The 27,715-nt window shown below is 44.1% G+C and overlaps 1 protein-coding gene across 10 annotated transcripts in view; it reads left to right on the top strand.

The window, feature by feature from the left end:
- Positions 1-27,715, top strand: part of TIAM1 (TIAM Rac1 associated GEF 1) — a 294,242-nt gene that overhangs the window by 253,665 nt on the left and 12,862 nt on the right. For 8 of the 10 annotated variants that reach the window (XR_016347939.1, XM_089773622.1, XM_075910641.2 and 5 more), the window contains 7 exons: positions 1,693-1,796; positions 14,457-14,636; positions 15,922-15,990; positions 16,685-16,810; positions 23,472-23,580; positions 26,295-26,474; positions 26,626-26,744. Coding sequence is in view for 9 of the 10 variants with exons in the window: in XM_089773622.1 (XP_089629748.1) it covers positions 1,693-1,796; positions 14,457-14,636; positions 15,922-15,990; positions 16,685-16,810; positions 23,472-23,580; positions 26,295-26,474; positions 26,626-26,744 (887 nt within the window). In the remaining variant the exon portion in view is untranslated. Of the gene's footprint in view, positions 1-1,692; positions 1,797-3,951; positions 4,746-8,657; positions 10,285-14,456; positions 14,637-15,921; positions 15,991-16,684; positions 16,811-23,471; positions 23,581-26,294; positions 26,475-26,625; positions 26,745-27,715 lie in introns of those variants that run through there. The other 2 variants (XM_075910669.2, XM_025186131.3) reach the window with 2 other exon arrangements.

Raw genomic sequence — 27,715 nt, 5'->3', positions numbered from 1 at the left:
GCTATTTAAATTTGAAATTCCATGGTATTGTAATTGTTCAGGACAGATACAGGACCTGACCCAGAAAGGAAGGAAGAGGGGAAGGAGTTGCAGGGTTATTGGGGAGGTTGCAATACTGCTACCCTTACTTCTGTGCTGCCACTGCTGGCAGTGGGACTGATATCAGAGCTTGACAGCTGGAGAGCAGTGGCTGCTGGCTAAGATACCAGTTCTGAAGGCAGCGCCACTGCCAACTGCAGCACAGAAGTAAGGATGGCATGAGTATGGTGTTGCCACCCTTATTTCTGCGCTGCTGCTGGTGGGGGGCTGCCTTCAGAGCTGGGTGCCTGGCCAACAGCTGCCACCTCTAGCAGCCTAGCTCAGAAAGCAGCAAACATCCTGCCTCCAAATAACCTTGTGATTCCTCCCCAAAAATTCCTTTTGGATCAGGACTCCCAATTTCTGAAATGCTGGTCTCTCCCATGAAATCTATATAGTACACAGTAAAAGCACACACAAGACCAGATTTCAGAGGGGGAGACCAGATTTCACAGTCTGTGACATGTTTTTCCTGACTATGAATTTGGTAGAACTCTAGGCACAAGACAAGTTTACTTACATTTCTGTTCATAGCTGCATGAGTCAAAAGCACTGCTCCTGCACACCTTTGGCAATGTCTTCACTATGCAGGAAGGTCGAATTAAGATACTCAACTCCAGTTATGTTAATTACATAGCTGGTGTTGATGTACCTTTATTTGAGTTTCCACGCAGTCTCCACAGCCGGAGGTCGATGGGTGCAAACGCTAAATTGAACTCTGGAAGATCGATTGCGGCAGTGTCAATCTTCTGCATAGTGAAGGCATTGCCTTAAGTATATGAACAGTTGTGTTGACTTTGATGGGACTACTCTTGTGTAAACATTTAAGCATGCGCCTCAGTGTTTGGTGTTTTGGGCTGTACCTACGTAGGAATCTTTATGGGCTGTTGTATCAAAAATGTAGTTCTAAGATTGCCAAGATACAGATTAATTCAGTTACTTTATAATGTTGCATTCAGAAAGATGCAATTGTCAATTAATAGCATAACTTAAAAAATTCCTGCAAAAGTATTTTTGATTCTGCCATTGAGAGAGAAACTTGATATAAAACTAATTTATTAAAATCTTCCAATAGAAGACTGTTTGAAGGAAATGTTAACTAAGGCCTTGATCCTGCAAAGACTTACTCACATGCTTAACTTTATAAGCAGTTCCACTGATGACATTGTGACTACCTGTATATAAAGTTAAGCACAGGCCTTTGTCAGGTTGGAGCTTTATAAACCCTGATTTCAACAGAGAATTTGGCCTTAACTCTACATCACCTTTTGTGGCCTCTAGCTTCAACCCATAACACTACGTGATTGGTGTTTATAATAGGGATGAGAATGGATAACTGGTTACTCGGTAAGCATTACCAGGTATCAGTTAACTGGAGCCTGGGAGCAACCCTATGCCTGCAGCCTGCCATGAGTGGAGGTCTATCCTCATGGGTCCAGGAGTTGGCGGCAGCCTTAGCTCTGGGACTGGGAGCCTCCTTCTGCCGGTGGTGCTTGCTGAGGTCGTTGCAAGACGAGATTGTTCATGAAAGCTCATTCATTGTTCACTGCATTAACTTTTTCAGATTCTACATAACCCTCTCTTTTGTTTCCACATACATGTCAATTTTGGCAGGGCACATGTTTTGCAGCGAACAAGACAGCTGTGCTGAGGCAACACCAGAAGAAGCAGAAATGCCTGATTTAGAGTCTTCTGATGAGACAGATAGGATGAGCAAGGTGAGAGATTTTCATTTTCACATTACACAAACCTAAAGCACAGTGGAGTCACAGCTCATATGCTGACTTCACAGCTGTGCATGATTAGAGCATCTTTCCTAGGAAAATGTTGATCTTTTAAGGTGTTTACAAGTGATATGGAGTGTAACAAATTACAGCCTTGATTACAGCACATCAACACCTGTTGAGTAAGTGCTGTGTTTTTGATCCATGAGGGGTAAAGAGTAGACCTGGTTTTGGTCTTCTGTGATGTGTGATATAATGCTTTCATGTATTAAAATATAACTGCTCTATCACTTGCTTCCTGGGGGATGGGGGGTTGAATGCAATTTCAGATTGATTTATCACCCTTTCCTCTTCTTTCTTCTTTAGTAATTTCCAAAGGTCTGAGGCACAAAAGTTAAATTATTACCTTAAATCAGTAGTATAGTTTACATCAGCGTTTCCCAAATTATGGGCTTACTGGGCCTCAGCATGGCTGGTGGCTGCCGGCAGGGCCGGCCTTAGGCCGATTCGGGCCCCGTGCCCCTGAACCCGGAAGTGCCAGCGACTTACAGAGCCCGGGGCCCTGCTCCACCAATATGTGGAGCTAGGTCTCTCCCCCGGCTCTACCTGGAGTGGGCCCAGACCCAGGGCCCGCCCTGCCCCCCCCCCACCCTGCCCCCAGAGCGTCCCCGCCGTGAGCGGCTCCTCCTCACCGCCTGCTGCTGCCCATGTGCGGCGTTGCACATGGGCGGGGAGGACGCCCGGACGTGATGTCACGGCCCGGGATTTTAAAACTCGTTGGAGGCATGTGGCAGGGCCACGCTGCCTCCGGGGCCTGAGCACGGCCTCCGGCCCTGCAATGTGAAAGGCAGAAGGTAGGGAACGGGCTTGGGTGGCGAGGCGGCGGAGAGGTGAGAGGGGAAGTCACCAGGGGACAGGGTGCAGGAGAGAGAGACCAATGCCAGGGGATCAAGTGCAGGCAATGAGGGAAAGGGCAGGAGCGGAGATGTCAGTGGGAGAGGGGACAGGGTGATGCTGGGAGAGGAGAGGAGAGGGGAAGGGTATTGGGGGCTGGAGGAGGAGGTGCTGGGAGAAGGCTTGAAAGAAGGGGGGGTGGGCATGATGAAGACCAGGATGGAGCAAGTCATGTGTGAGGGCACAGAGGGCAGGAGGGGAATGGGGCAGAGAGTGGTGAGGGGGTGGGTATTAGGGAAAAAGAGGGCAAAGGGGGCAGGGGCAGTAAGGGAAGGGGGAGGCACCAGGAGGGTGCAGGGCTAAGGGAAGGTGCAGGTGTCAGGGGATTCTGGGGTGAGGAGGAGGGGAGAGCTGGCCACTGGAAGCAGCACTGGACGGGGGAATCGGGGCAGGCTGGGGAGATTGGGGGGCTGGTGGAAGCAGGGCTGCCAGGGGGTGCGAGGTTGGGGGCAGGGAGCTGGCCGGGGAAGATGGGGGGGGGGAGAAGCGGCCGCCGGAAGGAGGGCTGGACGCGGGCAGCGGTGCTGGCCAAGGGACATTGGGAAGAGAAGCGGGGGAGAACTGGCTGCCCAGGAGGGGGTTGGGGGAAGTGGGGCTGGCCAGAGGCGCAGTGAGGGGAGCAGGGGGGAGGAATGAATTGACCTTCGGTGAGTGGGACTGACCCTGCCATATGTAGGTCTTGGGACGCTGCCCCCGTTCCTCCCTCCTTCCCACAAAGCACAAAGGATGAGTTAGTCTGGCCCGGGGATTCTATTGTCCCCCCACACACACACACCCCTCGAGTAGTTGTGAACTGTCTGGCTGGTAGACACACTCATGCACCTGAGCACATTTACTAGCCAGGCAGTTCGAAACTACAAACTGATACAACTAGTAATAATACAACTTACCTAATGAGAAAATACCAGACGTGTTATATGTCTGGTATTTTCTCAGTTTGTTTTTTGTGTGTTTATATTTTTGGGCTGCAAAAAGCAGTACTGAAAAAAAAGGGTTCCAACTAAAGTAAAATGTTTGGGAAACCCTGGTCTAACCAGCTTTCTGTCTGCCTTATAGTCTATTTATCCAATCCATATTCCTTAACTTGCTGGCAAGAATATTGTGGGTGACCATATCAAAAGCTTTGCTAAAGCTGGCATTGGGGGTTTTGGGAGGACCAGAAACAACTTATTTGAATATTCATCATTGATTAATAAATATGCAACTATGCAAATGAACATTACCGGTCTTCCAACAGTTCGCGAATGGATTTACTGGTCCCTGTGTCAAAAAGTTTGGGAACCTCTGGTTTACATGTTAGCAGCTTAAATGCAAAACTAATTATAGCCAATCTACCTGTGATTAAAGCAGAATTCTCCAATTATAGTTAACAGGCTGCACAAATGGATTGCTAATTGCTGTAAGGGATGTGTTCTGGCACGATTTGGCAGTTTGTCCTAGCTTTAGTTATAGTGAATATGCACAAAGTGATCTGTGGGGAATAGTGTTCTCTGAAGCTGAATCAAGTATCTAGGGTAAGATTGCTTTAAAAGGACTGGCCGTTTGTTATATTTTAAGCATTTGCTGCATAATTGATGCTGCGGTGGTAACCCAAGCTCTACAGAATTCACTGTGTAGCGAGTGTGGACTATATATTACTGATCTCACTGCTTCTATACTTTCCCCCATCCCCCACCTTCTCGTCTATGTGTACACACGTGTGCATGTTTCTTATCATTTTGTTTTAGTTGAAAATGTGTCTTGGTGAGTCATGAAGCAGTCCCCAAATACTATTATTTTATCATTGTTGAAAGAAAGGAAAAGCCCCTGGCCTCTTGTTTCCTGATCCCTTATGTCATACTTGACTGTAGACTTTCCTTAGATAGCTAGACAGTGGAAGTCAACTAGGAGAAAGCATTCCCATGCATGAAACATATACTCATCTTACATGTAAAGCAGAAGATTATTTTTAAGCTTAGTTTCTAGATTTTCCTAGGGAATCACTTTATAGTAAGTACAAAATTATACTTTTCAAAAGTGGGGGAAGTACTTATGTATGTTTATTTTTAAATGCAATTGTGGATACCTGCATGATTTGTAATGAGGTCTGAAATGAATGCTTCTTTGCAGAAAACCAGTCCAAGTATTAAGTGTCAATTGCTAGATTGGCTGTGGATACTCTTAGTGTGGCTGGATTTGGTGTAGCTTTTCAAAGTTTTATGTGTGAGTACGTTAGAGGTACTGACGCCCTATTTAACACCATCTTTGCATGAACCATCAGCTGTCTAAAGCAAGATATATGCATTCTGTGATCAGCTGTGTGCTTTCATACGTTTCATTACATAAGGAACTCTGTTTCAATAGTTATTACTCTTATGGTAAGAGCTGTAAGCAACTTGTACAGTTAATGAGCCCAGGCTTTCAGTGAGGTAGAAATTTCATGTTGTGTAAATTAAAAATGATCACCTGTTCTACATTTTCTCTTAATATTTGGAATTATGTAACTTTGGTGGAGAACTTTTGTGTTTTTCCGCTTTTGCTCCTGATCCAAAAAAGGTTCCCCATCCCTGCCATAAATAAAGACAATGTTGAAACCTTTTGTTTAAAAATGAAGCCTGTCCAGCAAGCTCCCAATTGGGGCCCAGCCCCCATCTGACTGCAGAGTCATAACACTCCTTCACCTCCCCACACACCAACCCTGAGCCCATCAGACACCCCCAAACCCCCTTCCCTGAGCCCCTCATATCCCACATCCCCAAACTCCTGCACCCCCATATCCTCAGATTCCTGCACCCCCACATCGAGTCCCTGCCATAACTCTCCTGCACCCCCCACACTCCAGCCCCCTGTCCTGAGCCCATTATACCCCCACAACCCCAAACTCCTGCATCCCCACATCCCCAGTCCCCTGCCATAAAACTGACAAAAGACAGCCTGAATGTGTGCATGAAGCTGGATTTGACCAGTTATAATGTAAACTTCAAATGTGTGAAAAGATGCAGCAGCAGAAGTCTTATAAAATAAAGTCTGTGAGTACAATGTTTCATTTATGCTATTATTAATCATTATGTCAGTTATCAATAATATGTTGTATATTTTCAGTCATGCAAATGGACAGTCTTATACAGCTCTTTGTTGATGACTTATTCTGAATTTTGATGCAGTTTGGTGCTTTGGTTTGAAAAGATTGCTGTCCCCTGCTCTAGAAAGCGTGTTTTTTCCTAGTGATATTAAAGTAGTTCCAGAGTACACCCGATGTGAATTTCTAACAGGGAAAAAAACATGCTGGAAAAACTCCTAAAGGAGGAAATACACTTCATATGAGACAAAGGGCAAAAAGGACACAAGACTGCAGTTTGTTTGTTTTTGCATTTCCTAAGCAGGTCATGATTAAATGGGGAAGAATAGTACCAAAAAGCTTCTAGGCTTCTATGTAGTCCCCAAGGGGATATCTTCACTGGGACAAAAACTCGCGACCCATTCTCAGGATCACTGGGCTCAGACTGCAAGCAAAAAATTGTTGTGTTGATATTTGGGTTTGGGCTGGAGTTTGAGTTGTGGGACTCTGCAAGGTGGGAGGGGTTCCAGAGACTGGGCTCCAGCCCAAGCCTGAATGTCTACACAGCAAATTTTCAGCTCTGGGGCCTGCGCTCCTCGAGTTTGACTCAGCTGACTAGGGCCAGCCTCATATTTTTTATCTCTATAAAGAGATATCACTCGAGTGCAACCTTTGTCAACCAAACCAAGCATACACACTTTGTGCAGGAGACCTATGAAGGAGGAATAAGAAGGTGAAATCTTCCCCTACAATCTATGGACTATTCATACAGCCACTAACACATCAACCATTGAGGTCAGGTGTTTTTAATCTCTCTAGGTTTTATTTTGTTTTGTTTTGATTTTTTTGAGATTCTAATATTTCTTCTGTCTCGTAAAAGTTGACAGCCCATGCTCAGCTATCAGTTAGATCAGTATCTCCCAGTTCTAAAGAAAGTAAATAAGCTAGAAGTTTGCTATCTTTTAAAAAAAAAAAAATCTTGCACTAGAGAAAAGCCAAAGCCCTTGAACTTCAGTGGATTGTGCATGTCCGTAGGCTATGTCCCCACTAGCTTTTTTGCAGGAAAAATTTCCTTAGGGAAAATGGCACTATGGACAAATTTACATTTTGTTGCCCCTGGTGATTGTGGTGCCCCTCATTGTCCCTGGTCCCCCATTGACTCCTTAGGGTCCCCACACTTCCCTCCCCCTAACTCCTGTATCTCCTCTGAACCCATAACCGATGCACTGTGCCCTCTTTGCCCAAATGCCTGCACTGCCATGCTGTGCCCCTCACCCCTGCACCTCCATCCTCTGTCCCTAATACAGTACCTGCATCTCCTTCCTGCATCCATGTGCGGAAACTGATCTCAATGCACAAAGCAGCTGTTCCTTCATCCCGAACAGCCCATGGGGTGCACAAAAAAATGAAGAAAGAGCACAGTTGCTGATGGCTCAGCACAGCCCAGTTGGGGAAGTGACCTGATTGCAGGGAGCCCTGATGGTGTGGTTTTGGGGAGAGAGAGTGTGAACGGCTGAGTACACGAATGCATTGTCTCTCTAAGGGTATGTCTACACTACCTCCCTAGTTCGAACTAGGGTGGTTAATGTAGGCAACCAGAGTTGCAAATGAAGCCCGGGATTTGAATTTCCCGGGTTTCATTTGCATATTGCCGGGTGCCGCCATTTTTAAATGTCCGCTAGTTCGGACTCCGTGCCCGCGGCTACACGCGGCACGAACTAGGTAGTTCGGATTAGGCTTCCTATTCCGAACTACCTGTACTCTTCATGGTACTCCTCCTACCGGTACTCCTCGAGGTGTACCGGTAGTTCGGAATAGGAAGCCTAATCCGAACTACCTAGTTCACGTCGCGTGTAGCCGCGGGCACGGAGTCCGAACTAGCGGACATTTAAAAATGGCGGCGCCCAGCAATATGCAAATGAAGCCCGGGAAATTCAAATCCCGGGCTTCATTTGCAACTCCGGTTGCCTACATTAACCACCCTAGTTCGAACTAGGGAGGTAGTGTAGACATACCCTAAGAGAGCAGTCAGGGTGAGGAACCTTCAGGATTGTATTTCAGCTTCAGTGCTAGCAAGGCGGCAGCCCCACATAGATCTCCCCAGCTCAAGTCACCCAAACATCAGCCTCTCTCCCCTCCAGCCACAGCAGACATGATGATCTCAGTCCAGAGTGGTTGGAGCAGTTCTGAGGAGAAGAGGGGAGGGCAGGAACACCAAGGGCTGCACACACAGAGCAAGGGGGTGCCCCTGCTCTGGAGGAGTTGCCTGCAGCTCAGGCTTCCCCAGTCCCAGTGCTGCTGCTCACCTGCCTGCCACCTCCATCAACCTGCTGCTCTCAGCAGGTCAGATGGGGATCAAAATCCTGCTCACAGCCAGCGCTGAAAGTCATTTCAGTTTCTTACAGGTACTGTTGTAGCGCAGTCCTTCCGGGGAGGGCTCTCGGGATAGGAGGTTGGGGGGTGATATGACAGTATCCAAAAGAAATTTAAGTGTGTGGTGGAATGCAAGGGGCTGAAGATAGGAGGTGGGGGTTAAGGAGGGGCTCAAGGCAGGAGGTGTGGGGGTGCTGGTGTCAGGGCAGGAGGCTAGGGATGTGATGGGGGGTCAGATCAGGATGTTGGGGGTAGAAGTGCGTGGGGAGGGGAGGAGGGCTGGCCCCTTCCTGCCCCTTTCAGGAGTGTGCAGCTCGTTTGTCCCCTGCCATCCCCAGCCAGAGAGAGAAATGCAGCAAACAGTGCACTTTCCCCTTGCTCCCTGATGGGAAGGAGAAGAGCAAAGCAGTGTCCCCATATGAATCGGGGTGGGAGCACCCTCCGCCCCCTTAAGGGCAGCACCAACTCCTGTCACCTGCCTAACTGCTTAACAGGGCAGCCTGCAGGAAGCCCCAAGGTCATGACTGGGAGCACGCCTCTGCCGCCTCCTTGCTGGAGCTGATCACTGGGGCGCACTGGCTTGCTTTCACCTCTGCTCATGGCGCCCCCTTTGGTGGGCCACCCTGGGTAGAGACCCTCACCACTTACCCTGCTTTTTTGTCTGTTACAAAGTGTGAGTGTGGCCAGTGCGATGTCGGCAGCCACTCTCTTGCTGAGGTAACTACCACCACTTACTGGGGGTGGTTCAGTTATGCCGATAGGCAAGGCCTCTCCCCTTGGCATAAAGCGGCTACGTGGGAGACGTTATGGTAGCACAGCTGCAGCTGTACAGTTATCCTGCTCTAAGGTCCAGAGTGTAGACGTAGTCTCAGTTTCTAATCCAAGGTCTGTATAAGACTTAAATTAGTTGCAAGCAAAGTCTTTGTCTCTTTCTAATTTAACAGGATACCATGTAAGTGACTTATTGGTGTAAGTTTTTATTTAACAAAACCAAAGCTCTGTAATTATCTGCTTATTTGCTTATTATGTATCAATATACATTTAACACACTGGGTCTGGAGACTCAGGCTGTGTAGAGATGGGTGCTCAATATTACAGATTGACAAAAACTTAAGTATTTGACACGTAACCATAATGACAGAGGATCTGATGTCATTTACTGTGATGATCAGGGCAGTAGTGCTTTGTTTAGGGATCTGCTACATTAATCACTTGTGGATGTGGTTAAAAATGATTTGAAGTGCTACTGGGCGTTCATTTCTTTTTTTCTAATTTCTGACTTGTCTCTTGAAATTAAAACAAATTACCTTTGCCGTTGTGCTTAAGGTACTCTGTGCTAATGACTGTGCATGCATTGCATTTATCAAAAGTGTTCTGTCAAGATGAATCTTTTGCAGCATCCTTAAGAAATCAAAAATTATCTATTGATAAAAATCCCTCAACACACATAAAAGTTGAAGTGAAAGGATTAATATGGGGACTTTAACAAAAAAAAAAGCAATTTAAGGTATTCCAATAATGACTAAGTTTTTAAAGTTGTCTAATTGGTGTATGTTGTCTGTCTTGATGCTGCTTAATCTTATGCAGTACAGGTTGTAGCCAATCAGCTGATACTAATCCACAGGCAATACTACATATTCCAGTGTCTGCTTCCACTCTTCATATTTCAGCCATTTCTTGCAGGAGTTCTCACATGGCTGTTTCATGAAAGAGAGTCTTCAGAAGTGACTTGACAAATTAGAGCTGAGAATTAAATTCTTACTGATTTATTGAAAGAACAAAACATAAACAAATGACTCAGGATCAGTGTCTTACAAAAGTGCAGTTGCTGCACTCTCATTAAAATAGAGGAGATGTTTTCTGTGCCTGTGTGTCAAGTAAGCAGCATGGAATATGAGGAAAGAACACTTGTCTGGAGCAGGAAAGAATTTCATATCAGCTGAACATGGAAAGAAATGTGGATGCCTTTTTAGCATATTTGTTACTGAAGATGCTGAGTAACAGAATTTTCACAACAATAGCTTTCCAATGATGTCTGCTTTTTGGAGTGTTAAACGTAATCCCAGGAACAAAGGCATGGAGAGATCCTGCAGTTCTCTTTATCGTATGCTGCATTTGGTGAGCAGAGCTAATGTTGTGCAGTGGAGCTAGATTAAGCAATTAACTTAATGCTGTAGTCATTTTAAGAAGGTTATAAATGTGATACTAAGTGAACAGTAATGCTTGTGCCCGTTGAGGTGTTTTTTAGAATATGCTGTCTCCATAACAACTAAGGTCAAGCCATGGTGGGATTTGCCTGAAGTTTTGTGTGGGTTTTGGAGAACCGTTTAAAAAAATAAGTTAATTTGTCCTTTTATTGGGTAAAGATACTGAGTGTCCTGAAAGGAGAAGTGGTTGGTGCCCATGAAAGCTCATAGTACCATCTACATGTTTTGTTGGTCCTTAAGGTGCTGCTGGACTATTCATTGTTTAAGTTGTTCTTAAGTACACACTCACCCCTATATTTTTTTTTAAATGAGGTCTGGTAGAGGAAATTGCAGTCCTCTCTCAGACAACAAGCAGCCACACCAACAACTATTTAAATGATATCAACATTCTAAACTTTTGAGGAAATGCTCTTGAGCAGGAAAGATATGAGATTAGCTCACCTGCTGAGTTCTGTGCAGGATGGGGATTGGTTTTTATTTTATTGGACTGAAACAGACTTCGGGCCCAATTCTCCAAACCCTTGTTTGCACCAGTAATTCCATCATAGTCACGACTTGGGGGTTACTTTTGTGAATGAAGGTTTGCAGGATTGAGCCCTATACATGATGCAGTAATTATCTTGACGTAAACTAACACACTCTGAACTGGTCTCTCATTACACAAGTAATGGGTAGGGAATAAATCTGGAACGGAAAGTAAAGGGAGCTGTATATCTATCTAAATTATTCTGTTCTCGTGCCTCTAAATCTATAGGCAATTTGCAGTGGTGACAAAGTATTTAAGAAGTTTAAGTAAAATGTGCACTGTATCATAACTAACACGACTTTGGTTTCAAAGTATGTTTCTGTTGGCCTGTTTTTTAGTTAGAGAAAGTAAATAGCATCATCAAATAATTCCTTTCTAAAGATGCATGCAAAAAATGATTTGATATTTCCTTGAGGCACAGGCATGAATAGGTTGATGAATGTCAATTGTATTGAGATTGTAATATGTCTGTTGCAATGCAACAGTTTTAAATATTATATTTTTACCAGATTGAAAATATAACTTGACATGCAAAACAGAAGTGCTGTTTGCTGACATGACTGATGTTTATGATTGGTAATCTCAGAAAGCTTTCATATGGGAAGGAAAAAAGAACAAATCCAGGCTGTCTAAACTGCTTATTGGAAAAGGTATGCAAATTGCACTCTGCAATTTGCGTACCTTTTTCCGATAGTTGCTTTTCGAAATTTGGCCCATCTATACTGGGCCAAATTTCAGAAAAAACTCCTCTTTCAGAAGAGCCCTTCTTCCTCATGGCACAAGGAAGACTGGGCTTCCGAAAGAGTGCATCTGCTCTTCCGCAAAAAAATGTCAGAGGAGCAGACACGTTCCCTGAACTCGGAGGAGTTTTTCCCGGATACTCTGGTATCAGGGAAAAACTTCGTAGTCTAGACATAGCCTCATGCATTATAGTGAGCCAATCTTTTGGAACAAAGAAATTGTTACACTACCCTCACGGAAATAATGTCAAACTAAGGCATTTAAACTATAATGAACATTTAAAACTTAGCATTTCATTATATTAAAGGCTTTCCCTGTTCTTTATATAGTCTTGCCTTTCCAATGACTTAATATGAACAACTTCTATGAAAGGCATGATAACCCATCGTTAAAATGTTGCAAAAATGTATGAGGTTTAAAAAAAAAACAAAATTAGTCAACTTTATAAAAGTTTTGAAACTACCAAGACCTAAAGTTCTAGAACTGTAATAACTGTCACAAATGTAATTGACCCTTTGTGTCTGTTTATTTCTTACACTCTGCATTGCAGAATCATAGCTGTTATAACACATATAAATATTTTCTACAAACTTATGCATGCTACTGTCTTGATAGAAATAACATTTCCAAATGAGATGTAGAAATGGAAGCAGGGAAAAATCAAGTTTTGTAGATAGCTATAAATATACACGTAGGTCTTATGGCCCACATTACAATAGTCTTCTTTTAATATAAGGGAAGTGCTATGAGGATTGGAGTGGTGGTACCCTAGTTTTATAGATGGAGACGTGAGACACACAGAGACTCAGGGCTTCTCTTCATTGCACTGTTAGTTCACAGGTAGACTCATAGACTTTAAGGTCAGAAGGGATCATTATGATCATCTAGTCTGACCCCCCCCCCCCCCCCCCCACACACACCCCCCGCAGGCCACAGAATCTCACCCTCCCACTGCTAGAATAATCCTCTCACCTATATCTCAGATATTGAAGTCCTTGAAACGATGGTTCAAAGACCCCAAGATCCAGAGAATCCTCCTGCAAGTGACCCGTGCCCCATGCTGCAGAGGAAGGCAAAAAACCTCCAGGGCCTCAGCCAATCTACCCTGGAGGAAAATACCTCCCAACCCCAAATATGGCGATCTAGGTAGCTAGCTAGAATGTGAACTGTCACACTGCAAAATAACACTTGAGTAATCCATTGTGTTTAAATTAGCAACAGTAGCTGAACCCTCACTGCATTGCTTGCTTGAGATCCAGCAGTTTGTAGCTTCAAACTACACTTCCTGGTGGGCCACTTAACTCAATGTGTAGATTTTTGTGTGCACACAAGTCAGGTTGGGGCGTGAACTATACAGGAGAGATGATGAATCCTATAGTGATGAAAATGGTATAATTATACAATGCTTAATTTTTGTTTGAAGCTTATATAAAACATACCTCTTGCACAAGATTTAGGGCTTATGCACATAAACATATGGGCTGTGTCTAAACTGGCCAGTTTTTCCGGAAAATCAGCCGCTTTTCTGGAAAAACTTGCCAGCTGTCTACACTGGCTGCTTGAATTTCCACAAAAGCACTGACTTCCTACTGTAAGAAATCAGTGCTTCTTGTGGAAATACTATTCTGCTCCCGTTCAGGCAAAAGTCCCTTTTGCACAAAAAGGCCAGTGTAGACAGCTCAGATTTGTTTTCCGCAAAAAAGTCCCAATCGCAAAAATGGCGATCGGGGCTTTTTTGCGGAAAAGCGCATCTAGATTGGCACGGACGCTTTTCCACAAAAAGTGCTTTTGCGGAAAAGCGTCCGTGCCAATCTAGACGCTCTGTTCCGAAAATGCTTTTAATGGAAAACTTTTTTGTTAAAAGCATTTCCAAAAAATCATGCCAATCTAGACGCAGCAACATACAAATACCTATAACTCTCTCTTTTTCAGAGCCAAAGGGAAATAGAATAGATGGAGGAGAACAGGCGTAATCCCTACAAACCGCCACTTTCTCAGGGTATACTCCTGCTCTCTCCAGCATCATATCTTGCATTAAATATAAAGGCCAATAAACCTGGCCTCTGAATTAACAATTGAACATGTTGAGGGCAGCTCCATTGAAAATGCCCTGCACATAGCCCTCTTGTATTTAAATCTAGGACTGTTTCTTCAAGAGCCTCAGAGGATCATACTGTCCCAATTTATTCCAACATATTAAAACGATTCCCCGGTGAATTTAGTTATTCATATATTCAGGTTACCATTGTATTATTTATGTGTACAACTTGCCCTGGGGCCCAGTGATTCGAAAGGCCTGGGTTCCAGAACGCCACAGGATGTACTCCAGGCAACGCTTAGAGTTGCCTGGGAAGCTGGGGGCACCACATGGCACATTCCTGGAAGCTCTGAGACTTGGTGGGATGAGAAGCACCCTGGTCGAGGTGGGCCTGAGGGCCAGCTGCACTTGGTCCCACACCTTCCAGGAGTGTGGAGCCCCCTGCCCATGCCACCATGCCCGGTGAGGCTATCAGCTCCCCTAGTCTTGTGGTAGTGCTTAAAGGCTCAGGTTCCATACAGCTCCATGCTGTGTGCAATAACGACAAATAGTAATGATGTGTATGCTCAAAAAACTTTTGCCTAATTAAATATAATCAGCATGACCATCCAGGCCAGAATGATAAAATCTGAGATACAGAAGCATAGCACACTACTTAAAGTTGAATTATAACATACGATATATATGTGGGGGTATACAATTGTGGGATTATAGTCCAAATAGCTCCTATTTTAAAACAACGTGTGTTGTTGTTTGTTTGTTTTTTTTGTTGTTAAAGAGTACGGAACAAGTTGCTGCGTTTTGTCGCAGTCTACATGAGATGAATCCTTCCGATTCAAGTTTGCATCCTCAAGAATTTACAGGGCCTCAGCTGTCCACCATGAGACAACTTACAGATGCTGATAAACTGCGCAAGGTTATTTGTGAACTTCTTGAAACAGAACGCACCTATGTCAAAGTATGTTATGTTTTGTCTAAGTTTTTCCTTTTCTTTCCAGAGTTGAACTTCTAAAAAGTTAAAGCTCTGCAATATTTGTTTGTATCACAAATATAAAAAATAAGAACAAATTTTAATAGACTAGTTACATTTTACTGTTGGACTTCTCATCAATTTGATTAGGAACATCCGAAATACAGGCAGTCCCCGGGTTACGTACAAGATAGGGACTGTAGGTTTGTTCTTAAGTTGAATTTGTATGTAAGTCGGAACTGGCTCCAGATTCAGCCGCTGTTGAAACTGACCAGCAGCGGCTGAATTGGACACGCCTGGGGCAGAGCAGCTGGGGTGCTGCTGGGTTGGTCCCGCAGCGCTGCTCCTCAGCGCTACTGGACCAACCCGGCAGCACCCCAGCTGCTCTACCCCAGGTGTCCCCAAGTCAGTCGCTGCTGAAACTGATCTGCCCTGGGCTTCCTGGAATCAGCCGCTGAGCAGCTCTGCCTCGGGCTTCCTGTAGTCAGCCGCTGATCAGTTTCAGCAGCGGCTGACTTGGGGACGCCTGGGGCAGAGCAGCTGGTGTGCTGCCGGGTTGGTCCAGTAGCGCTGCACCTCGGCGCTGTGGGACCAACCCGGCAGCCCCCCAGCTGCTCTACCCCAGGCGTTGGCAAGAAAAGCCTGGTCTGCTGGGGGGGGTGGGCGTACTAGCTGCGCCCCCCCCAGCAGACCAGGGAGACGCGGGCGGCTGGGCTGCCAAGACGCACCGCGGTCCCGTCGCCCGCGTCCTCCGTGGCTTTGCTCCGCGTCTCCCCCCCAGTAGACCAGGGAGACGCGGAGCAGCTTTTCTCGCCGCGGAGGACGCGGGCGGCAGGACCGCGGCGCGTCTGGGCGGTCGTGGCGCCTCTGGGCGGTCCCGCTGCCTGCGTCCTCCGCGGCGAGAAAAGCTCTGTTCGTATGTAGGGATCTGACGTAAGTCAGATCCACATAACCCGGGGACTGCCTGTATACCAGATATTTTCAAACAAACTAAATAACCAGAGTTTATTTGACAGTGGCATGAATTTTACTTATTTGGGATATAGCAAAATATTTTCAGATGAGATCACATTTTCATTTTCATAAGTAATCTAATTGTATTTTTTGTCTTAATTTTTACTAAAATAGAATATACACTTATCTTATATAAGATAGATGAAAGACTTCAATTGTGTTTAGGAGAGGGTCTTTGTCATGGTAACACTTTGAGAGAGGTACTTGTAGGAATTGGCATTAAGGAGGGTTTTCTTTATTTTTATGTATTTATTTTAAGGACTTAAACTGTCTAATGGAGAGATACCTGAAACCTCTACAAAAAGAAACTTTCCTCACTCAAGATGAGGTATGGTAACTGCTGTCATAGTACTGTCAGATTTTGCTTGTTTGACTCTTATTGTCTGATGTAAAAGCCTTGAGGATTAAAATATTCTTGAAGTAAAATGGACTGATACTGACTCTAAAAATACTGATCATTATTGTTTGATCTTCTGATAACAGCCACACGGTACTGTCGGAGGCCAAGTCTATACTAAAAATTTAAATTTAAGGCTAAGTCTATATTAAAAAATTATGTGTATCTAGCTTACATCAGCATACAGCCACGGTTCAAAAATCTCTTGTGCGCACACATACTTGGCTCCATGTGCCAACAGTGCATGTCATCTCTAGGGCGCTTGTGTTGAGTTGTATTGTTAGTGTGAGGCATTGTAGGATGGCTCCTGAAAACCAGTAGTAGCTGACTTAGCAATGCAGTGTCTATACTGACAATGCATCAATCTAATTACTCAACTATGACTCTGTGCCACTGGGGGCACTAAATCAGCATAGGGAGGTACTGTACCTAAGCAGGAACCAAATTTATATGAAGATATTCCCACAGCAAGGTTGATGCAAGGCAGCTTACATTGACCTAACCCTGTACAGTAGACCAGGTTGAAGAAAAAATAAGCGCTAACGTTCTGAAAACTGTGATTGGCTGGAGAGTAATCTAAACTGAGGTTTTTAAGCATATTCAACTTTTTTTTCTCTTTTATTAGCTCGACGTTCTCTTTGGGAATTTGACTGAAATGGTGGTATTCCAGGTTGAGTTCCTGAAAACTCTTGAAGATGGAGTAAGGCTGGTGCCAGACCTGGAAAAGCTTGAAAAAGTTGACCAATTTAAGGTAAACATTTTAATTTTAAACTCAGGCTGTGTGTGTCTAGCAAACTTAAATAAGGCTTATGGCACACTTACTGTACAATATTTTTGCACTGTCAAAATGTACTGCAGTAGTCCTTTTAACCTTGTGACAAATCAGTTTGACTACAGTTCTTCTTACTTTGTAGGATTTTTACATGAACTTGTGGTTTGCTACTACCATGACTCTTTGAAAGTAGAATATCACACTGTACTTAGTGATAGAAATGTAGCCCTGTTAGTCTGGTCAAAATGCTTACATTTGACACTTTACGCCTAGGTCTCAACAAAGACACTAATTACCTTACCCATTACAAAGATAGCTTCCCCAATTATCACCGCTAATATCATTAGCTCTCAGACATTTACCTCCCCGCCTCATCCCCCTTCTGTTCTGAAATTTGATTTGTCCTTTTCATATGTGTTCATTTTTTTGATTGTATCCTTTGGTATATATGGTCATGCCAATTTTTTTCCACTATTTGATCTGAGGAAGTAGGTCTGGCCAATGAAAGCTCATCACCTAATAAACCATCTTGTTAGACTTTAAAGTGCTACACAGTCCTGTTTTTTGTTTACACTGTACTTAGTTCATGGTGCATTCAGCGTTATTGATCCGTGCCACTTAGCAAAAGCGTGCAGGGGTTAGACATAATTTTTGCCTCATCGTTAGATCTCATGTTTCAGACTCTGAGGGAAAGCTAGTGACAAAAATATAATTTCATAAAGCCTTTTAGTACCGACAAGCCTAAATTGCCAGTACAGGGAAGCCACTGGGTTTTCAACTGTAAATTGTGTTCTGTACTCAGCAGGCTCTTAATGCACAGGTAGGCAGGGATGGCATGCACTTTCTAAATCTTAATTTCAAATATTTTAGAAGGATAGGAGACAACATTATGGGGATGGGGCTGGTTGCTAATGAATGAACCACTTTCAGTGGTGGTGGGCTTGTTCAAATTAACACAACCCATTGTCTCTCCTTCTGGTCCTTTTTGCTCATGTTTCAGTACTGATCTTGATATTAAGACATCTTGTCCTTTTGAATAGTAATCCTACTAGGTTTGCTTCTCCAGGAACATGGACTAATTGAAGAGCTTGTGCCAGAGGTCTCATTTAGTTTTGTTCGTGATTGCTTGCTTTAAATTGGCATTAGTCATACAACTTACCACTATGGTTCATCATTAGAAAATAATTTTGTTCTGTAACACTGTACTTCATAACAAGCCATATTGAAATGCGGTGCTGTGTAGTGGTGGATTTTTATTGCTGAGTCAGGGTACGTCTAGACTCAGCGCAATAGTCTCAGCGCAATAGTCTGGACGCGCGGGTGGCGACATCAAAGGTATTTGTCGACCACCCAGGTAAGCCTCCTGGGATGAGGTTTACCTGGGTGGTCGACAAATACCTTTGATGTCGCCACCCGCACGTCCAGACTATCCCGCTGAGCTGACAAACAGCTGATCAGCTGTTTGTCGGCTCAGCGCGGCAGCCATGTAAATTTAAATGAAGCGGCGATTATTTAAATCGCCGCTTCATTTTACTATGTCCGGTAGCCTAATCTACATGCCTCTGGCGACAGAGGCATGTAGTCTAGACGTACCCTAAGTCTTGCCTTCTGCCTGAAAGTCAAGGTCTTGCTAATGAATTAAAACATGGTTTTGTACTGAAACAAATTTGCAGGATGTCTCCAACCTGTGTACTGTCATATAGGTCAGAAACCAGCATCTTCTTGGAGGCAGACTTGAGGCAGCTAGCATTCCATATACATGTATTGTCAGCACTGCATCCAGAGTATAGTTGCTTGAGTTTGGAGACAGTGACATTTTTACACAAAGATCTGCCTTTTCCATCACTCATTATATTCAAAAGCAGCATTGGCCAGCTTGCCAGGATGAACAAAAACAGCCCAACCCATCATACTATGGAACTCTCCAGACTGTATATGGTACCATCTGCTGGGCCCTCTGCAGTGCTTCCTCAGAGACGAGTCTGTTTGCAGATTTGAGCCAGATCTGAACTCTACTACACAAACCTAGTGTGATGCCATCAACTATGGTCTCCCTGGTTGCTACAGTGGTCTTTAGTATACCGTATTTTCCGGCGTATAGGGCGACTGGGCGTATAAGACGACCCCCTATCTTTTTAATTAAAAGATAGGGTTTCATCTTATACCCCAGCGCCCCTCCGCATCCTTTGCTCCCGGTGTCCCTGGTCTGCTGGAGATGGTCCCCAGCAGACCAGAGGCACCGGGAGCAAAGCCGCCAGGAGCGCCTGGGCTTCCTCCCCCCCCCTCCCCCCCCCCCCCGCCGGAGCCCCTCCGCGGCTTTGAAAGCCGCGGGGGAAGCCGGCAGGGGGGCATCACAGGCGCGCATGGGCTTCCCCCCCCTCCGGAGCCCCTCCGCGGCGGCGCGGAGGGGCTCCGGAGGGGGGGCAGCCCATGCGCGCCTGGGATGCCCCGCCGCCGGCTTCCCCCGAGGCTTTCAAAGCCGCGGAGGGGCTCCGGCGGCGGGGCATCCGGCGTACAAGACGACCCCCGATTTTTGGGGGATGTTTTTTAACTTCAGAGGTCGTCTTGTACGCCGGAATATACGGTACTATGTGGCTACGTCTAGACTGGCATGATTTTCCAGAAATGCTTTTAACGGAAAAGTTTTCCGTTAAAAGCATTTTTGGAACAGAGCATCTAGATTGGCATGGACGCTTTTCCGCAAAAGCACTTTTTGTGGAAAAGCGTCCCTGGCCAATCTAGACGCGCTTTTGCACAAAAAATCCCCGGTCGCCATTTTCGCGATCGGGGCTTTTTTGCGGAAAATAAATCTCAGCTGTCTACACTGGCCCTTTTGCGCAAAAATGACTTTTGCCCGAACGGGAACAGCATAGTATTTCCGCAAAAAGCACTGATTTCTTACAGTAGGAAGTCAGTGCTTTTGTGGAAATTCAAGCGGCCCGTGTAGACAGCTGGCAAGTTTTTCCGGAAAAGTGGCTGATTTTCCAGAAAAACTGGCCAGTCTAGACACAGCCTGTATGTTATAGTGTTAGATGCTTCAGTAACACACTCACAGGAATCAGTTTAGGCATTAAACTAATGGGGGAAGTGACGTGAAGTGACAAAGAAATATAACATTGGAGAGGACTGTTATCAATATATTTTGACTCCCCAGCCCTCTATGTGAAACTCTGATTTGTTCTCTTTACACTGGACAGAGAGGGGCCACTTGAGTTAATCTTTTATGAAGGCATATGGGCAGGGCTCGCCGAGCTGCGGAGAGCCCCGCTCTCCAGCTGCGCTGTTCGGTATTCTGTGCATGCGGAGATCGTCCGAACCCAGCTTTTCCTGAATGTAATCTACTCACCACGGGCGAGTAGATTACATAGATTGTTGAGCCCTGCATATAGGAATAAATTGCCAATATTATATTAACAGATCAGGTTCCCCAATTATAAAGTTAAAATTAAGGAATAACCATTGCTTTCTCCATGGAAGTCAACACTTTATGAATCCTGTAAATGTTGCTGCATAAGAAATTACACTCTTTGTGAAATTTAATGGTGCATGTGGAATCAAAATTATAGGCTTAGATTTGGTAGAAGATAATTTAAAAATATTAACGTATCTAGCAGTGATGTTAAACCTCTCCACCTACTTGACACTCTGCAGAGGAATGGGGAAATAACTCATCCCGCTCACTCTATAAACACCAAATACAGATAGGTATGGTAGAATTTAAATTTTTAAAAATGTTTGATGGATATCTAATTTAAGCATTTGTTACAGTTTTTCTTTATTTCTCATTTCAGGTGTGCAAAATGAGTTTTAAGCTTTTTTTCTCCCAAAGATGACAATTTCTATATTTAAACTTCCACCGCTGGTGTGGGAGGCAGGGTGGGGGGATGTCAGATAATTATATGATGACAGGCCTTGAAATTAAAAAAAACTGTAAATTTTATGTTCAAAATTTTAACCTTTAAATCAAACTCTTCTCAAGCAGCATTTTTCTGAATTTACTTATCTGTAAATTTCAATCATCATAGATGGCAATACATTTTCATTAGTTTGTATGTACACTGTAAAGGGATGTTTAGGGACTGTAATGGAAGGGATAGTTTAGTGGTTTGAGCATTAGCCTGCTATACCCAGGTTTGTGAGTTCAATCCTTGAGGGGGCCTGTTTAGGGATGTGGGGTAAATCTGTCAGGGATGGTACTTGGTCCTGCTGTAAGGGCAGGGGACTGGATTTGATGACCTCCTAAGGTCCCTTCCAGCTCTATGAGATAGTAAATATATAAATGCCGATATGCCTATTTAAAAATTGAATCCTTTCAAGCCTAAATATGTCCCAAGGAAGAGGATTTTATGGGGAATAATGAAATAAATGGGACTTGGGAGCTATGTTCCCTCTAAGATTTTATATCCTGGGGTGGGTTGAATTTTCTTTTGGGCCATGTCAAGGCTGTTTCCCAATCTGAGAGCAGAAGATAGGGGCCCACAACAGACCTTAAATACCTTGCTACTATAGGCTCCGCTTACTAAAACTTCCCAGAGTCACAGATTCAGTGACTTTGGGAGGTAGCTGCCACCACCATGTGAAACAAGAACAACCCCTTTCTTCATAACCCAGGAAGGAAGCACTTGGACTTCTTCCAGAGTATCCCCAAGCTCTTTTACCACAAGAGAGCTTGGAAAAAAGAGAAACCAAACTGCAGCCTCTGGTAGCTGATCTCTCAGTCTTAGGTGTGCATACACAGACACAGACCTCCTGTTTCCTTCCAGGAAACAAGAATCAAAACATTGCCTTAAAAAAAGCAATTTCATTAACAAAACAAAAAGATATACTTGATAAAGCATACTTAGTTGCTAGGTGTTACAGAGCATCTAAGAAAAGAGCAGATTAAAACAGACATTAAGAAAATGATATCTCTGGGCATAGCTTAAATGTGGGGAGGGAAGAGCACATGAATTTTACAAAGAGACGGTTTAGCAAACAGGAAAATAAAGAAAAATAACCTGATCACAACTAAATACACATTTTCCCTCTACTCATGATCCGTGCTGATCTGTAAATCAAGGCCCGGTTCACTCCCTTGCCCAATATTCCCTGCAGGCATGGTAATTCTGATTACTGCATGTTGCTTCCTCTAGCCCTTAATTTAGAACTCGCACAAAGAGAAGCAGCTGCAGGTATCTATATGAAATCCAGATTTCAGCACTGTATCCTATTTGTTCTTCTGGTCCCATGCCAATACCCTTACTAGCTACCTCAGTTTAACTCTTTAGTTACTGGGTGCTGGCCAGCACTACTCCTATCCATCACAAGCAGGTTGAAATTTCTTATGTGCAACGCTAGTATTGAGGTAGTGTGTGGATGTGCACCCACCAATACCAACAAAATATATAATATAAAATAAAATTAAATTAAAATTAAATAATCCATTGTATGGAAGAAAATATATTAAAACAAGGGATAATTAACAAGGAGCAATGCTTATGATTATTTAATATGAAATCAAATAAAAAATTAACGCTACCCTTGTCTGAAGAAATGGATTGTGGCTGCGAAAGCTCATGATACCATTTATATATTTTTGTTAGTCTCTGAGGGTATGTCTACACTACCCCGCTAGTTCGAACTAGCGGGGTAATGTATGCATACCGCACTTGCTAATGAAGCCCGGGATTTGAATTTCCCGGGCTTCATTAGCATAAGCGGGGAGCCGCCATTTTTAAATCCCCGCTGCTTCGAACCCCGTGCAGCGCGGCTACACAGGGCTCGAACTAGGTAGTTCGGACTAGGTGCCTATTCCGAACTACCGTTACTCCTCGTGAAAGTGTACTAACCATGGGTGAAAACTAGAGCCCTGCAAATATGCAGATATATGCTTTAGAGCTGCAGGTATCCATATCAGCAGATGTAGATGCACATATGAGCAACTCATTTTTGAGGCTATGAATGTGGACGTGAATGAATACAAATTTTGTATCTAGAGCACTGCAAATTTGTGGATATATACTTTATATCCACAGGTATCTGCATCCACAGGTGTCAGTGAAGGTATCTGTGCCTCATTTTTGCAGACAGATACGGATATGAATACAGAGTGGCTACATCTAGACTGGCAAGATTTAGCGCAAATACTCGAAACCCAAGAGTTTTTGCATTAGAGTATTTGAGTAAGAGAGCGTCTATACTGGCATGTGCCTTTGCACAAAAGATTTCCTTTTGTGCAAAAGCATCCATGCCAGTGTAGACACTCTCTTGCGCAAGAAAGCCTCGATGGCCATTTTAGCCATTGGGCTTTCTTGAGCAAGAAATTGATGTTACCTGTCTACACTGGCCTCTTGCGCAAGAACACTTGCGCAAGAGGACTTATCCCTGTGTGGGAGCATCAGAATATTTGCGCAAGAAGCACTGATTTCATACAATAGAACGTCAGTGTTCTTGCGCAAATACTCGCGGCCAGTGTAGACAGGCAGCAAGATTTAGCGCAAAAGCAGCCACTTTTGCGCTAAATCTTGCCAATGTAGACACAGCCATTTTGTATCTGCACAGAGCTCTAGTGACAACTATAAAACGTGGCACAGATTATCTTCTTTCTAAATGGTCTGATTTCAATAGGAAAACTAATGTTTTTTTCCTATTTAAATCCTAGAAAGTATTGTTTTCCTTGGGTGGATCCTTTCTTTATTATGCTGACCGTTTCAAGCTCTACAGTGCCTTCTGTGCCAGCCACACTAAAGTTCCAAAAGTATTGGTAAAAGGTAAGTTCTGCATGCTATAGAAAAACTTTTTCTAAACATTCTTTTGATGTGTGAAAACTGCCCTGGCACTACATATAATGTGATCGACAGTGCAAAGGCTGAAGAATAGCCATGTGATGTCAGTCAGACAAAGCAGAAAAACTGACCACCAAAATGCAAACTAAGAATCCTGTCAACATTATGACAGTCAAAGCTATCCTAGCGCAGAGGGCTCAACAAGAACTTTATCTACGCTCATATTAAAGTGGTTTTTATAACACGCTTACTGGTGTAGCCTCAAAGCCCCTTCCAGGATTGTGCATGCAGGATAAAGGGAGTTTGTGGGTTTTGTGGATGTGTTGGAGAAGTCAGTTCAAAGAAGTGTTCCTTTGCACTTGGAGCAAAGCCTATAATACGCACAGGGACTAATGGCCATGTACCACAGAAGGCCTGCTAATGCCCTACATTAAAACCCAGACCAGGAAGCTTGGCTTCACATAGCTGGAGTTGACTTACCTTAAGCCGGTTTGTTCCCATTGGCTTCTCTGACTCTTCATAACTGTGAGTACAGACCCTGGCAGGAGCTGCCCTTAGCCTTCAATTTACGGGTCTATATTTGACCCACTAAATCGAAGGCCAGAAGATCGATCTCTAGAGCATTGCTCTGCTGGTAAGTATAGACGTGCCCAAAGAAACTTGGCTAGAACCTCTAAGAAGGGAGAGAAGGACAAGGTGCAGAATCTTCTTGTGGCTCTGCTGTGACTACTCTAAACTGGGTCAGCCTCGGCAGCCCTCCCCGCATGAGGTCCTGCTGAAGATCTCTAGCTTCATCACACAGAGACTGGGATGGGAGTGGGCCATATCCACCCAGACTGAATTGGCCTCCTTCACATTGGTCCTCCGCATTGTAATGTAACACACCCATCTTTGCATGCGTGTGTATAAATCCCCATCAAACTGAAGATTCCACTTCATGCATCTGATGAAGTGGGATCCAGCCCATGGAAGATTATATCCAAATAAATGTGTTAGTCTTCAAGGATTCCATGTTGTTTTTGCTAAAACAGACTAACATGGCTACCTCTCTGAAACTTATCTCACGCTGAAGAGTTGCTGTGCCCAGAGAGCTGGTGAAGCTGCTCTTCCATGTGGCTGCTTCACGGGAGTGACTTTCACCTTGAAAGTGTTAATTTTAGTAGTGGATTCAACAAAGCATTGTGTAATTATATTTTTTTCCTTGGATGGTGGGTAAGCTAGCAGTTCCAGTTGCAGGAGCAGCATAATTAGAAAAAATATGCTTTATTTTTCAAGGAACACTTGATATCAGATAAATAAGCCAGAAGACTTCTGGGTTTGTTTGTTTTTTAAATTGTAAAAGCAATTTACCATGCACAGAGGTGCTGGCAATCCCCCTGAATACATGAATAAATGATTTGTTGCCAGCCACATTTATGCTCTCTCCTGGCGGCATGTAGGTTGACCTTATTAAGGATGTATTCTGAGTATCTTTGGCTGGTGGCCTTTGTAAATCCTTGTGTCTGTTGTATTGCAAACTCAAATTTGGAACCCTGTTTGCTCCAAAGATAAATCTCTAAAAGATTAGTAGAATGGGTATGTCTGGCAGTATTTTCCTACGCAGTTATGGGTGGCCTTATGGCCATTTGGTTGCAAGTGGCAGTGCCTTTATTATTTTAAATTGTAATAACCTTATTGTATTAGTGTAACTGTCAACTAAAATGCATGACTTCTCCTGGAAACCATTATCCTTATGAAGGCAATACTTGCTGCAGAGCATACTCACGTTTTTTTTAAGCTATCTATTCTTGAACAATCTCTTGGGGTGGGAGCTGTTAAAAACTTATTGCACTATGCCTCTATTTAGTATGTCTAAAATGTACAGCAGGTATACAGTACGTGTATAGTTTATATAGTACCATAGGTATATTTTGTTCTACATCCTTGCTATTTGTTGTTTATGCTGCACTTTTCAGCTGTAAAGTAACAACAAAATGCTATTAAAGGCGCCTGTAATATTAATAAGTCCAGACATGCCTTGACACTACTGCTATATGTTTTTATAAATAGCAGAGACCCTTTTTGATTGAACTAGCAAGAAGGTTGATGGGCTTCATACTCTCTAAAATAGCTATGGTACTAGAAATAATATGAAAGAGGATGGTTGAATAAAAAAGATGCTTATCTTGGTATGATGCTAAGTTGTAACTACAGTAAAACTCCAATGGACCGGCATCCAATGGACCGGCATCCAATGGTCCGGCACCATCTGGAACCCGGAAGTGCTCCGGGCAGCCGGACAATTGGAGCTGCTCTGCCCCCGGCTTCCCCAATTCAGCTCCTGCTAAAACTGACCAGTGACTAACTCTGGGAAGCCCGGGGCAGAGCAGCTGGGGTGCTGCTGGGTTGGTCCCGCAGCGCCGAAGGGTGCATCCCCCCCACTCTACCCCAGACCCTTCATAGCCCCCCCTTCCGATAGTCCAGCATATTTGATAACCCGGCACCCCCTGGGTCCTAAAGGTGCTGGATTATCGGAAGTTTACTGTACTCTATGGCACATGATGATAACTAAAATCAAGAAGTCCATAAAATATGCTACCACATTTCTCCAGAAAACATGCTTATTGTAGGCAAGTGAATTTCACCCTCTAAAAAGTTACTTCATAATGGCTGGATGTTTAGGCTAATTAAAAACAATTGTTTTAAAATTTAACTTTTAGCAAAGACAGACACAGCTTTTAAGGCATTTTTGGATGCTCAGAATCCTAGACGGCAGCACTCCTCGACTCTGGAGTCTTACCTTATCAAACCCATCCAGCGGATACTGAAGTATCCTCTCCTGCTGAAAGAACTCTTCGCTCTGACTGATGCTGACAGTGAAGAACACTATCATCTTGATGGTAAAGTGCTGAACCATGGAACAATGTTTACCTGTTAAACTGGGTTGTGGAGTCATCCTGCTTTTCCCCTTCAGTCTTTCTAAAACCCCTAAATTCTATAATGTTGAAGCAACTGTGAAACTAGTTACTTTCCACTTGCTTTTTCTTCTAGTGGCCATAAAAACAATGAACAAAGTTGCCAGTCATATTAATGAAATGCAGAAAATACATGAAGAATATGGTGCAGTGTTTGATCAGCTCATTGCGGAACAGACTGGGGAAAAAAAAGACGTAAGGACTTTATTCTTGGTTTTCTGGTATGAATTACTGCATATTATTATAACTGCCATTACAGATTCTTTTTTATGCATTGTCTGGCTAAAAGTTCTTCTTAAAGGCATGGTATGGTCCTGCAGACAGATACATTGTGTCCATGTGTGAGCAGTGGCTGGTGATATTGGGGTGCCCATCTGAAGAATGCTTACCTATTGAAAATAAGGCCCAGTTCAAATTGGGCACCTCAAAAATCACTACCTACTATTCAACAGTAATGGTCTACATTTTCAACTCTTTCATGGTGGAACCTCATCATGGAAGGTGGGTGGGTGATGATCTGGGGGAATTGAGTGAAGCTGGTGGGACTGGGATTTAACAAAGCAGAGGAGAAGGGGAACTAGAGCAGCAGTCTAAGGAATGATGAAGTGTCTTGAGCTGAGAAGACGCAGGTGGGGTGTGAGGGATGAGTTCGAGCAGCAACTTGGGGGCAGTGGAGGTCAAGTTGGAGAGGCAATTGGTCGTGTTCATGGCCTAGGGTAGTCCTTGGTATAGCAGCACTATAGGTAGAGGCTGCAGCTGCAAGCAGGGTTGAGCTGTAGGTGTTGGGAGTAGCAAGAGGTATGTAGAGACCACAGCTGGGTCTGGGAAGGCGGAGTGAGCGGAAGTGTTACTGGATCGAAGAGCACTCTTGTGTTATTAACATACTGATACTTAAACACAAGTGGGAAGGGTTACCTTAGAGGTCCCACCAGTTCAGGGCAGGGAGCCAGTGTCATTCAGAAGCAGACATTGCTGTTACCCATGCTGTACTCTGTCCTGTAGCTAAAGGGAGGACTTAAGTGTCCAGAGATGTCAACTTGGCACTTCTCGCAAGTAGTGATGTCTCATTTTGTGTGTTTTTAAGGGGACGATAAACATCTTCTAGTTGTGAGAGTGAGTGTTAATGAAACCGGCTTGTTGCCTCTGGAGATCAAAGTGAAAAATCT

Source organism: Pelodiscus sinensis, chromosome 1 (genome assembly GCF_052426305.1).
Source record: "Pelodiscus sinensis isolate ZL-2025 chromosome 1, ASM5242630v1, whole genome shotgun sequence".
NCBI lineage: Eukaryota > Metazoa > Chordata > Testudines > Trionychidae > Pelodiscus > Pelodiscus sinensis.
This window is presented reverse-complemented; position numbering and strand designations above follow the sequence as displayed.